Here is a 14,492-nt window from a genome sequence, read left to right as displayed (position 1 = left end):
TAAAACTGCAGGCAGAAAATTAAAAAAAAAAAATTTAAAAAAAATTAAAAAAATGTGGCGCTCTCACTGTAGCGACGCACTCTCCCTGGGGAGAGCAGCCCGAATTTCACACTGAGAAATCTGTAGTGAAAAAAAAAAGAAGAGAGAGAGAAATACAAATACAAATATATTACGTGTCCAGAATTCTACTGTATCTGTGTTTGTGTATGATTTTCGATTTATGTTTGTACCGTTGTGTGTATTATCCCTCCCCCTCCCTCCCCACATCCCCCTCCCTCCCCCCCCCCCCCCCCCCCCCCCCCCTCGCCCTACTTCTTCTGACCCTTGTATACTTGGTAATACAGACATATTCTGTTCTGTTCTATTCTGTTTCATTTTATTCTGTTCTACATAGGGCATGTAGTGGAGAGGCATTGTTCTGACAGGAGAGACCTACGCACCTGGCTGAGTGCTGTTACACAGCGGTGAAGGATGAAAGCGAGAGGTGACAAGCACACAGACACTTCGCCAACACACTCTTGGCGTCTCACACTGCCACACATGTCCACATTGTGTCGGTCAGAAGAAAGTGGCGCCACCCTGTCCGACCCATGGCACTTTTTTTCAGGTGTCAGAGTCCATGCCGAACGCTTGTATTGAAATGTTCAGGGTCTCTGAGGCGTTCCTTACCAAGCTCACCGTAGAGATGTCCTGGGAAGCTGCAGTGTGCTGTGTCAGCTCCCCGGCTGTCTGCCCAACGCAGCTGGGTCTACATCAAGCACACCTCACCAGATCTGGCCGAGTAATCATCTCGGTGTCCGGCGTCTTGTCCTGGAAATGGATGTTGAGAGGTTTTCTGAGGCAGATTGTGTAGAAGTGGCTTAGCTTCTTGGCATGACTGGAACTGATTCTCCGAGTTTGACGGCACTACATGAGTGTGGGAAGAACGACAGCTGTGTACAGCTTCAGCTGTCTATGCACTGACGCCCTTTGTGTCCCAGACGTTGGGCATTTTGTTCACCACATTGAGACTCTTACCATTGAGGAAGGCAGGTAATAACAGAATGATGATGACGTTTATCTGCCAGCACAGTGTACATTCTGGTCATAATCCGATATCCCGCGTGAAGCACGCACTTGGCCCATGACAAAAAACACTTCGCAACAAAAGTGTTGTCCTGTAGCAAAGTTACTGGAAAGCGCCTTGAGCATTTGTTTCATTTCCATTATTATTATTATTATTATTATTATTTCGTTGTGTTAATAGTGAGGCCGAAGTTTGTGCAGACACTGGGAAACTTGTCAGCGCTGTACTGCGAGTTTGCTTTGTGCCAGTGTTTGACGTACCAGTCGTCATCAATCAAAAAGTTTCATGAACTGTGTGTGTGTGTGTGTGTGTGTGTGTGATACTGAGAGACGGAGAGAGAGAGAGAGAGCAATTACTGCACGTATGCACAAAACAGCCACCCACAAACTCACCCCCTCCTCTTCCCCAACACACACACACACCGGCACTGACACACGCGCGCACACACACGCACCTGATTACTGATACAGCCACGTGACCTGTTTATACCATTCTGTACAATCTCACCTTTATGTATAGTTTTCATTACAAATAGATAGGATTCTAATTCTGTTTCATATTCACACACGTATGGCATGCAGTAACACTAAAACGCACGCCCACACACACACCAACTGAACTTGACACACTGACTCATCAGTCACGGACATTGACGCACTTACAAAAAACTACATGCACGCACGCACGTACGCAAACACACACACAGACACACACACAGACACACACACACAGACACACACACACACAAACGCACACACACCGCACACACACACACACACGCGCGCGCGCACACCCACACACGCACGCACACACCGTGACACGGCACTGACCGCGGCCGGCACACAGGCACACACACGCGCGCGCGCGCGCGATCATTCTTCCCCGTGTATCTTTACCGTCATGAGGATGATCATGACGAACACTATCATCGTTTGCTCTGAAGACTGGCGAGAAAATGTGTCGTGGGTCTCAGTTGTCACATTGTTGTCGCCGGCGACAATGGCATGCCGGCGGCAATAATCAGTTATGTGCCCGGAGACATTTTGCCTATATACTGCAACAACATAATTATCGTTTTGCGTTCAGTATTCTGTTCTTTAGCTCGGATATGCATATATCAATGTGACGGTAAAGATAATATATTCATAATTATAATATCCACGTATTACCGTGACGTGCGCTGAATACATTTTGTGCCGGTGTAAAAGATGGAGACCTCCGGCAAGCCAGTCCCCTTGAGGTGTGTGCCGCTGGTCTGTTGAGGGCGTCAGTCATCGACTGAGAATGCAATGTGTGTGTGTCAGTGCCAGGGTGTGTGTGTGTGTGTGTGTGTGTGTGTGTGTGTGTGTGTGTGTGCCTGTGTGTGTGTGTGTGTGTGTGTGTGTGTGTGTGTGTGTGTGCCTGTGTGTGTGTGTGTGTGTGTGTGTGCCTGTGTGTGTGTGTGTGTGTGTGTGTGCCTGTGTGTGTTTGTGTTTGTGTTTTCGGTTTTTCAGGATTGCATGGGGGAGTGTCGCCGGGAACCCGGCGGGTTAGGGCAACTTGTGAGTCAGTGTGCACGGTCAATGTGTGTCAGTACTTACTGTTTTGCCGTACTATATGTTTATCAGTTTTAGTTGACACCGCTCAACCTGAATGCCTGACTAAATATGTCAGTATTTTTAACTAGACTTTCAATGTCTGACCAAATATGTATATATAACTAGACTTTCAACTATGATGCCTGACCAACCTGAATATGTGGCCTGTATATAACTAGACTTTCAATGCCGCCTGACCAAATATGTATATTATAACTACTAGACTTTCAACGCCTGACCAAATATGTAGCCTGTATATAACTAGACTTTCAATGCCTGACCAAATATGTAGCCTGTATGTAACTAGACTTTCAATGCCTGACCAAATATGTAGCCTGTATATGACTAGACTTTCAATGCCTGACCAAATAAGTATGATATAACAAGACTTTCAATGCCTGACCAAATATGTATATATAACTACTAGACTTTCAATGCCTGACCAACGCTTTTGATTTAGACTTAGGTCAGGCGTCTGTTGTTGTTGTTGTTTTTTCTGTGCTGTATATAAACTTTTTTTTTCTTTTTTAAAAAATTTCTTTCTTTATTTTTCAATCGCATATGTGCAGCATTGACGCTGGCATACAAGTTTTTGAAATTGAAACTACAGATCCGGAACAGGATTTTCCCTCCGTTCCTTTCTCTCTCTTAAACTGTTATTACTTGAAAGTGCAATGTAGTATCAGCACTGCCCATACTCCAGTCGTTAAATGTCTCTGTGGATGGCATGACTATGACCGCTGATTGAACACGTGTCGTCTGCATCATTCAATCAGGATAACAAGAGTCACCTCCCTTAAAATGTATGTTTAACGTTTGACGTACTTCCTGTTTTGGCAGTCTGTCTGCTTGGCAAAGGCACTGCACAATCTGACAAAGATGGGAAATACTGACACAAAGCTCAATTTTAGGAAAGCTGTAATCCAGTTAACTACAAAAACACAGGTAATGTATAATAAATGATCGTAAGCCACTCATGTTGCAAATCTGCTGATTGTTTTCAGAAGCAAAGTTATTCAGTTCACTGCAACAATATTTTCGTCTGCCACACTGATGGAAAGCATCGCGTTGTAGCATTTTGTAGATGATATATTCAATTATTGTGGACTGCTGTTATTGTAGATGGCACCAGGTAGACAGTTTCGGAAGTCCCAGTCAGTGTGAACAGTGGATCAACAGAGTGGTTGAGCGAGGGTGATCACTAGCCATGTGCAGGATCAAACGTAAAACGGCCTGAACAGCTTGTTCTGTAATTAGTGTAAACAATTGTCAGAGAACGTATTACTGCAGTCTCACCATGAAATTTTCTCCAACAGCTTCTAAAGAGGCGAATTAAACCCTAGCAGGAAGACGATTTCTCCATGAGGACGAAGATGGCAAGAAATAACCACGTTTCATAGCGGAGACAACAAAGACTGTCAACATAAATTAAACTTAGGTGCCTGGGGGCTCTTCCAAGGCCTGTTCACGGTTGATTCATGTCGCTAAATACTTGCATACCTGGCGGTCAAAGTTCTCCTTCACACAGACAATAATGGAGAGTTGTAATACGTAGTAGTAGTAGTAGTTGTGTAGGGACTGGCAGTTCATCTGCCCAGACCTGTCAGCCTTTTATATGCTCCCATAGAATCTTGATCTTCACTTCTTTCTTTTTTTTTTATTTATTTGTTTTCTTCTTTTGTTTGTTGTTGGGCAGGATACTCAAGTACGCTTCTGCAAGAACTTTGCTTTCATTCATCATAACCAAAAAAGTTTTCTTTTAAGATGGTATTGGTCATTTGGTGTCAAGGATATTTTTGAATGTGTTAGTATTTTGTGCAAGGTTATCTTTGGTTGGTAGTGCATTCCATATTTGTGCAATTTGGTTAGCCAATAATTTTTTTTTCTAAGGTTGGTGTTGCAGTGTTCTAAACAAAATTTCTTTACTGAGTTTCTTGTACAATCATAATCCAACATTCTAAAGATATATGTGTGTTACATTTACATCATTTATATTATTTGATATCTTATAAGTTTTGATCAAATCTCCTCTTAATCTGCTACATTTTAGTGAGTGAAGATTTAAGTATGTAAGTCTTTGTTGATAACTCATATTCTTGCATTCTTTTAATAATTTAGTTGCCCTTCTTTGGACCCTTTCTGTTGTATAGATTGTCTCTTAAGGTATTGGTGCCACACAGTGTCATCATAATCAACATGTGATCTAACTAATGCTGTATATATTTTGAGAAATGCATCTTTATCTAGGTAATTGAAGGTTCTCTTAATTACACCAATCATTTGATTGGTTTTATTTATGATATTGTCTATATATGTGTATCAAAGGATAGTTTATTGTCAAACATTATTCCTAGGTCTTTCTCACTATGGCATTTCTCAATAGTCTGTGTAGTGTTTTTATTTTCATATGGTAATTGTTATATGGATTTTTTTCCTCTATGTGCATTACTTTACACATTGAAACCTTAGAATAAAGGTTCCATTTGTCAGACCATTCTTGTAGTTTATATGAATTGGTTTGCAATGTGAGATTATTGTGTGCATCACCATATATTTTAGTGTCATCAGGAAAAAAATTACACATACTTTGTGTACAATCAGGAAGGTTGTTTATATTATAAAAAGTACTGGTCCAAGAATACTGCCCTGTGGAATACCACTAATTACATTTGCACAAAATGACTTATTTTCTCCTGTTTCAACTAATATAATTGTGTTCTATCTGTTAAGAAGCTTCTTGTCCAGTTCAGTAAATTACCAGTACACCATACAAGGCTAATCTTAATAAAAATAAAAAAATATATAAAAAAAACTTACAGAAAATGGCTGCCACAGTAGCATTAAAACAGACAGCTTTTGTGCTACCCTTCCTATGGAGAAGAATTCTAACAGCATTGTGTCCTTGTTTACTTTACTTTATTTGCTTGTGTATCCTTTTTTCTTTTATTTTTTGTGCCTGACTATGCGTGTTGGGTTACACTGCTGGTCAGGCATCTGCTTAGCTGATGTGGTGTAGAATATATGGATTTGTTTGATCGCTGTGACGCCTTCTTCAGAACTGAACATTTAAGTTTACAGTGACAGTCACAAATCTAAATGCAGCATTAGTAAGTAAAATTACACAATTTTGGTATCGCTGGCATGATTCTGTGTCAGAGAATTCTCTCAGACACTATCATCAAGTACACTCTGTTATATTACTTATAAATATAATTTATTACTTATAGTTATAATCTTTCTTTCATCTTGTTCTTCTGTTATAATCTTTCTTTCATCTTGTTCTTCTGTTATATTCATAATGTTTCTTTCATCTTGTTCTTCTGTTATAATCTGTCTTTCATCTTGTTCTTCTGTTATATTCATAATGTTTCTTTCTTCTTGTTCTTCTGTTATAATCTGTCTTTCATCTTGTTCTTCTGTTATATTCATAATGTTTCTTTCATCTTGTTCTTCTGTTATAATCTGTCTTTCATCTTGTTCTTCTGTTATAATCTGTCTTTCTTCTTGTTCTTCTGTTATATTCATAATGTTTCTTTCATCTTGTTCTTCTGTTATAATCTGTCTTTCTTCTTGTTCTTCTGTTATATTTATAACCTTTTCTTTCAACTTGTTCTTTTGTTATAATCATTCTTTCATCTAGTTCTTCTATAATAATCATTTTCATCTTGTTCTGTTGTTACCTTTCTTTCATCTTATATGTGTACGACACTCTTCAGTTTATTTTATTTATTTTTTTAATTAAAAAAATAAATAAATACTTATTTCAGTTTAGTTTTTTGTTTTAAATGACAATACGTTTTGCTTTATATTTGTTGCAGTTTGCATAAAGTGTTTTTTATCTGAAAAAAGATGATGTAATTTGTGTGAAAATCAAATTTGTATTTGTCATTTTATTGTATCAAGTGTTAAATTATTAAAATAACTTTTCTTTTCTGATGTTCTCATCCTCTTGTAGAACTTTTGTTTGCTGTCTCTGTCTTAGATCCTGTCTTTTTTATTTTTTGCTACCACTACTGGCACTAGTAGCACTTTGAGAAGCACCAAGACCAAATTGGTAAGGCATTGGAAATCTGATAATGTGATTAGAGTTGAGAGACCCATTTCAAACATGATGTTGCGTCTTTGGGAAATGTACTTTACGCTGATTTTGCTAACTCCATCCAGGTGTGAATGGGCAGCTGACTTCAGTTGGGGAAGGGCACAGTGACACAAGGAGACCAGTAGAGAGGACTGGGTCCCACCTTGTAATGTCAAGCCCTTGACAGTGGATATCACTTCACTGCCAGTATGGCTGTCATCGGCTAGGAAACCTTTTAGCCTTCTAGATAGATTGTGACATAGGAAATATGGCAGAAAAAATTATAAGATTTTGAATTAATATGTAACTCATAACACAAAGTTAAACTCTCTCCCTCCATCTCTCTCTCTCTCTCTCTCTCTCTATATATATATATATATATATATATATATATATATAAAAACAACAGTAGACTCTTCATGTCTAAAAGTCTACTGTTGTTTATATTTTAAAAAAATATATATTTTACCGGACTCGGTATTTACCTCAGTGCTTTTTGCAAGGAGTGGTGCCCAGGACATGAGAAGAGTGTGAACTATCTGTGTGTGTGTGTGTGTGTGTGTGTGTGTGTGTGATAGGGTTAGTGGTAAGGGGCTTTAATTTTCATAAGACTAAGAGATTTAAAGAATCAAAACATCCTTGCTCGCAAGCGCCAAGTTGTAGCAAGGTACACTTGGGTGGTAAGGGGGTCGATTTTGTTGTTTGGATTTAATTTGGATAAAAGAATTGAAACATTAAAAGATATATAATGTGGATCAATTTTGTTGTAGATCTTTATCCAATAGGCGACTCCACTTTTTTATGAGCCGTGTTATGAAGTGAGTGGTTTATTATATTAAAGGGGACAATACAAAAGAATTATTGATGATTTACTGAATTAAAGGATAGAAAATATCCACGCGCGGGCCAGGGGCATATTCAGGCCAGTCACAAAAGGGTTTTCTATTGTTTTATTTACAACAGTTAAGTAAGTAAAGAAGAAGAAGAATAAAGAAGATGGAAAAAACAGTGCAAGCAATATGGTGATGACACTAGCCGTTCCGGGAACACACACAACACACACTGCTTGCGACACAGCAAGAGAGAGAGAGCAGGCTCTAGCCAGTGACTGGCCAGGTGGAAAAGTGACCACCCACTCCATCTGTTTATGCAAGTTGAGCGAACTGCAATGACGCTAGCATGGCTTGTGAAGCGAATAGGCTCAAATCCGCCTAAACTTGATTAGCATTGTGTTTGTTACAAGGTGTTCAGTGATAGATATCTAAATGATTCCTGAACCAATTTACGTCGGATAGGTCACAACAGAAAGAGCTCAACACCTACTTTCTAATGAGTATAAAATGAAGTATTGATTATTTACGATAAATTTATTATCTTAATTCAAGTTACCTGAAAAATGGTAAGTTTTAGCGAGCGTGTCGCTGAAAATTACAAACTGCGTTAAGTCAGTTTAACAAAGGCAAACGCAAGTGGAACAGATTTAAAGATGGAAATGTGACGATTCTGCCAGTATATAATACTTGTAGTTTACTGATCCGACAAAAGAGATATTTAATTAAATATGGTGCAGCAGAAACACAAGTTTCAACTCACCCAGTGGCATACAGCGACACTAGTTGTGGAGTGGTTGTGTGACGAGAAGGACAAAATGACGTAAGCTTCAGTTGAAATCTTTAAACTGACGAACGATTAAACTGAAATAAGCATGCTTCTAATTGATTAAAGTGTGTGTGTAAGCACAACAAATATAACAGTGAATGATACAGACAGTTGATTTGATAGATGTTTAGAGGATAGGTTTAGAATGGGCTTTGCAATCAAACCGGGAATGGCGTCACACATTCTGCGCGTGTCATCAGAGACCAGCGGTTTGTTGTGAAAAAGGCGTCTGCTATAGCTCAGCTTACAGCTCGTGTTGTGACTTGAACTTCGGTCATCTGTAGTCAGCTGAGCGCTTGGCAACATCTCTGTCTGTCTCTCTCTCTCTGTCTCTGTCTGTCTGTCTATCTCTGTCTGTCTGTCTGTCTGTCTCTCTCTCTTTCAATATATATATGTATATATATAATTATATATATATATATATATTGTGTTTGTGTGTTTGTTTTACAGCCGATAGAGGCCAACGATGAAGCGTTCTGGGAGCAGTTCTGGTCAGAGAGCGTGACGTGCGTACAGGATGTGTTCACCCTGATTCCGGCAGCAGAGATCAGAGCTCTGCGAGAAGAATCTCCGTCAAACCTGGCCACGCTGTGTTACAAGGCTGTGGAGAAGCTGGTGCTGGCCGCTGAGAGTGGCTGCCCCTCCCAGAATGAGCAGCAGACAGGTCAGTGACAGTCAGTGTGAGGACTGTAGTTTACTTACTTTACTGCTGAGTGGCTGCCCCTCCCAGAATGAGCAGCAGACAGGTCAGTGACAGTCAGTGTGAGGACTGTAGTTTACTTACTTTACTGCTGAGAGTGGTTGCCCCTCCCAGAATGAGCAGGTCAGTGACAGTCAGTGTGAGGACTGTAGTTTACTCACTTTACTGCTGAGAGTGGCTGCCCCTCCCAGAATGAGCAGCAGACAGGTCAGTGACAGTCAGTGTGAGGACTGTAGTTTACTCACTTTACTGCTGAGTGGTTGCCCCTCCCAGAATGAGCAGGTCAGTGACAGTCAGTGTGAGGACTGTAGTTTACTCACTTTACTGCTGAGTGGCTGCCCCTCCCAGAATGAGCAGGTCAGTGACAGTTATTGTTGGGACTGTAGTTTACTCACTTTACTGCTGAGAGTGGTTGCCCCTCCCAGAATGAGCAGGTCAGTGACAGTCAGTGTGAGGACTGTAGTTAACTCACTTTACTGCTGAGTGGCTGCCCCTCCCAGAATGAGCAGGTCAGTGACAGTTATTGTTGGGACTGTAGTTAACTCACTTTACTGCTGAGTGGCTGCCCCTCCCAGAATGAGCAGGTCAGTGACAGTTATTGTTGGGACTGTAGTTAACTCACTTTACTGCTGAGTGGCTGCCCCTCCCAGAATGAGCAGGTCAGTGACAGTTATTGTTGGGACTGTAGTTAACTCACTTTACTGCTGAGTGGCTGCCCCTCCCAGAATGAGCAGGTCAGTGACAGTTATTGTTGGGACTGTAGTTAACTCACTTTACTGCTGAGTGGCTGCCCCTCCCAGAATGAGCAGGTCAGTGACAGTTATTGTTGGGACTGTAGTTAACTCACTTTACTGCTGAGTGGCTGCCCCTCCCAGAATGAGCAGGTCAGTGACAGTTATTGTTGGGACTGTAGTTAACTCACTTTACTGCTGAGTGGCTGCCCCTCCCAGAGTGAGCAGGTCAGTGACAGTTATTGTTGGGACTGTAGTTTACTCACTTTACTGGTAAAGTTTTATTGTATTGATCCCTGTGAGAATCCATACAAGTTGCTTTTCAGTGTTCTCAATAGCCAAATTGACATTTAGCTCAAAATTGTTGAAGGAAATGTATGTACATGTATGTGTTTCTATCATCATGACTAGCCTATGTCTGATGAAGATTTGTTGTTGTTGTTGTTGTTGTTGTTGTAGAGAACTTAGTGCAGTTGTGGATAATATTTCAGTGTTGAACTGTGTGCGGCTCCTGACCCAAATCGTGCCCTACATCTTGTTGTGTATAATATTTCAGTGTTGAACTGTGTGCGGCTCCTGACCCGAATCTTGCCCTACATCTTGTTGTGTATAATATTTCAGTGTTGAACTGTGTGCGGCTCCTGACCCGAATCTTGCCCTACATCTTGTTGTGTATAATATTTCAGTGTTGAACTGTGTGCGGCTCCTGACCCGAATCCTGCCCTACATCTTGTTGTGGATAATATTTCAGTGTTGAACTGTGTGCGGCTCCTGACCCGAATCTTGCCCTACATCTTGTTGTGTATAATATTTCAGTGTTGAACTGTGTGCGGCTCCTGACCCGAATCCTGCCCTACATCTTGTTGTGTATAATATTTCAGTGTTGAACTGTGTGCGGCTCCTGACCCGAATCTTGCCCTACATCTTGTTGTGTATAATATTTCAGTGTTGAACTGTGTGCGGCTCCTGACCCGAATCCTGCCCTACATCTTGTTGTGTATAATATTTCAGTGTTGAACTGTGTGCGGCTCCTGACCCGAATCCTGCCCTACATCTTTGAGGACCCTGACTGGCGTGGGTTTTTCTGGTCCACCCTGCCTGGCCAGTCGGAAGAGGGGGAGGTGATAGACACACAGCATGTTTTGCTTTGTTCTGTTGTCTTCTTATCTTTTCTTTTTCACTTCGATTGATATCACACACACACACACACGCACGCACGCACGCACGCACGCGCGCGCGCGCGCTCACGAGGGGTAGTTGTGTAATGAATAGGATATGGGAGAAGTAACCTGAGTGTATACTATATGGTGTGTGGGTGGTGCGTGTGTGTGAGTGAACTGTTTTGTCAGATAGACAAGTTGTGAATAGAATGAATGTCTCTGGCCTGGCATTCACTTTCATGGAGTCTGTCTGTCATCTTTATTCTGAATATGAAATCAAGAGTAACGCACAGATTGAATTCATCATGAAATGAATAAGTGAGTAAAACTTGATGGGAGCAGTGTTGCTTTGTTGAGCAAAGTCTGAATATGTGATACAATCTACCAGTGTGTTGAATCTGATATGGGTGTGTTTGTGTGTGTGTGTGTGTGTGTGTGTTTGTGTGTGTGTGTGTTTGTGTGTGTGTGTTTTCTCTTTCAGAATGAGAGTCCTCCACTTGCCCAGTCATTGCTGAATGCTGTATCAGTAAGTTCCAGGTTTTTATTATTTAAAAAAAAAAGCATTTGTTTATTCTTAACCATTATACACCTAACCCACCCAGTATCGGCTTGCAGTGTAACACCTGAACCTGCCTGGTACCGCCGTCTAAACATATGCTTACTGTGGACGTAGCCATTGTTTACATAAATGAGACTCTCGCGAGATTCACAGCCTCGTTTCCGGCACTTCCTGCCATGCATTTTGCACTTTTCAGAGTCCGGTTTGCTTGAATTTTGACAAAGTTGTGAATTTTTAAAGTTGCAAGACGAGTTTGATGATTGCCGAAAGCTTTAGTGTAATCTGAACGCCGATTCTGAAGATGACTTTGAACCGTTTTAATGATTTTTGCATGAGAATCTTGTAAAAATCGATTGAACTGAGTGACCTAGATATCGACTGACTGAGTTTTGCCGACAGTGAGAGTGAAGTTGGTCACTTGAATGTGAATCAATCGCCAGACCTCCGAAATCATGAATCAAACACCAGACTTCCAAAATCCATACTGTCAGTGAGTTAGTCTTTATTTCACTGATATTTATTGAGGTTCTGCACGATCTTCCTGACTGTGCTAGTTCAATGGAATATACTACTGATTTGGTAAAGTTTTGCAAAAGTTTTGAAGTTTCAAAAGTCGATCGTACTGAGTGACCAAGACATCCGCTGACTGAGTTTTATCGATATTGAGAATGTAGTTGGTACTTGAGTGTGAATCGATCACCAGACTTTTGAAATCGTGAATCGATCGCCGGACCTCCGAAATCGTGAATCGATCGCCGGACCTCCGAAATCATTAATGGATCACCGGACCTCTGGAATCGTGAATCGATCGCCGGACCTCCGAAATTATGAGTCGATCGCCGGTCCTCCGAAATTGTGAATCGATCGCCGGACCTCCGAAATTATGAGTCGATCGCCGGTCCTCCGAAATCGTGAATCGATCGCCGGACCTCCGAAATTATGAGTCGATCGCCGGTCCTCTGAAATCGTGAATCAATCGCCGGACCTCCGAAATCATTAATCAATCACTGGAATTTTGAAATCGTGAATTGATTGCCAGACCTCCGAAATCGTGGATCGATAGCAGGACCTCCGAAATCGATCGCTGGACCTCCGAAATCATTAATCGATCACTGGGCTTTTGAAATCGTGAATCGATCGCCGGACCTCCAAAATCATTAATCGATCGCTGGACTTTTGAAATCATGAATCGATTGCCAGACCTCTGAAATCATTAATCGATCACTGGACTTTTGAAATTGTGAATCGATCGCCAGACCTCCTAAATCATTAATCGATCGCTGGACTTTTGAAATCATGAATCGATGGCCGGACCTCTGAAATCATTAATCGATCGCTGGACTTTTGAAATCGTGAATCGATCGCCAGACCTCCAAAATCATTAATCGATCACTGGACTTTTGAAATCGTGAATCGATCGCCGGACCTCTGAAATCATTAATCGATCACCGGACTTTTGAAATCGTGAATCGATCGCCGGACCTCTGAAATTATTAATCGATCGCTGGACTTTTGAAATCATGAATCGATCGCCGGACCTCTGAAATTATTAATCGATCGCCGGACCTCCGAAATTGTGAATCGATTACCAGACCATCAGAATCAATACTGTCAGTCGTTGATTACACTGATACTTATTGGCATTCTGCATGATCTTCCTGATTTTGCTCGTTAAATGGATTATATTTTTCTTTTCATTTTGGAGAGATTAACATTTGAAGTAGGTTTGTTGATTGTTTTTGTTTGTTTGCAGTTGTTTTTCTCCCAGCCATCAGAGGAAAACACACCATCCCTCAAAATGAAAAGAACATAAAAATCAGCATGTTCATTGTTGGAATTCAAGTTGAGTAAGAAAAAGAATAAAAAGAAGATGTGTTAGAAGTCACTGCAGACCAGATAAATTTATTTCAAAGAAAATCATACTGTAATTAAAAGAATTTTTTTCCAAGTTGACCATCAAATTTGACGCATTTATTTTTTGTGTGTGTAAATGCAAAGCAACATGAGCCTGGAAACAAAAATTCTTCTGCAACTTTATTATGTGTAGAATGCAGGAAAAATAAACATGTGCAACAAAAGAAGGTAATTATATTTTTAATTAATGTTTATAATTACCCACTATGAAAAATTGCAAGAGTTATTGGCCTTGGCATGGGATTTCAGAGGTGATTAGTGCTGAGCGTCCTGGGGGTAAGGGGGTTAAACAGATGTGGTATAGCATATATATAGATAAGTCCACATGCTTTGACGCCTTTCGAAACTGAATGTGAAACTGATCACCATGATGGTGAAGTTGTTAGCATTGTTGGCTGACAGCTGATAGCCATGATGGTGAAGTTGTTAACATTGTTGGCTGACAGCTGATAACCATGATGGTGAATTGTTAGCATTGTTGGCTGACGGCTAATAACCATGATGGTGAAGTTGTTAGCATTGTTGGCTGACAGCTAATAACCATGACTGATCACCACGATGGTGAAGTTGTTAGCATTGTTGGCTGACAGCTAATAACCATGACTGATCACCATGATGGTGAAGTTGTTAGCATTGTTGGCTGACAGCTGATCACCATGATGGTGAAGTTGTTAACATTGTTGGCTGACGCCTGATCACCATGATGGTGAAGTTGTTAACATTGTTGGCTGACGCCTGATCACCATGATGGTGAAGTTGTTAACATTGTTGGCTGACAGCTGATCACCATGATGGTGAAGTTGTTAACATTGTTGGCTGACGCCTGATCACCATGATGGTGAAGTTGTTAGCATTGTTGGCTGACGCCTGATCACCATGATGGTGAAGTTGTTAACATTGTTGGCTGACAGCTGATCACCATGATGGTGAAGTTGTTAACATTGTTGGCTGACGCCTGATCACCATGATGGTGAAGTTGTTAACATTGTTGGCTGACGCCTGATCACCATGATGGTGAAGTTGTTAACATTGTTGGCTGACAGCTGAT

At 41.0% G+C, this 14,492-nt stretch overlaps 1 protein-coding gene across 2 annotated transcripts in view; it reads left to right on the top strand.

Moving 5' to 3' along the window:
- Positions 1 to 3,479: 3,479 nt before the first annotated feature.
- LOC143292349 (protein HID1-like) overlaps positions 3,480 to 14,492 on the top strand; it is a 97,973-nt gene continuing 86,960 nt past the window's right edge. For both annotated transcript variants that reach the window (XM_076602540.1, XM_076602541.1), the window contains exons 1-4: positions 3,480 to 3,588; positions 8,831 to 9,044; positions 10,823 to 10,932; positions 11,453 to 11,497. In XM_076602540.1, coding sequence (XP_076458655.1) covers positions 3,523 to 3,588; positions 8,831 to 9,044; positions 10,823 to 10,932; positions 11,453 to 11,497 — 435 coding nt within the window. In that variant the 5' untranslated portion in view covers positions 3,480 to 3,522. The remainder of the gene's footprint in view (positions 3,589 to 8,830; positions 9,045 to 10,822; positions 10,933 to 11,452; positions 11,498 to 14,492) is intronic.

The sequence above is a fragment of the Babylonia areolata genome, chromosome 18 (assembly GCF_041734735.1).
Source record: "Babylonia areolata isolate BAREFJ2019XMU chromosome 18, ASM4173473v1, whole genome shotgun sequence".
Taxonomy (NCBI): Eukaryota; Metazoa; Mollusca; class Gastropoda; order Neogastropoda; family Buccinidae; genus Babylonia; species Babylonia areolata.
The sequence above is the reverse complement of the archived record's forward strand: the minus strand, read 5'-3'. Positions and strand labels throughout refer to the sequence as shown.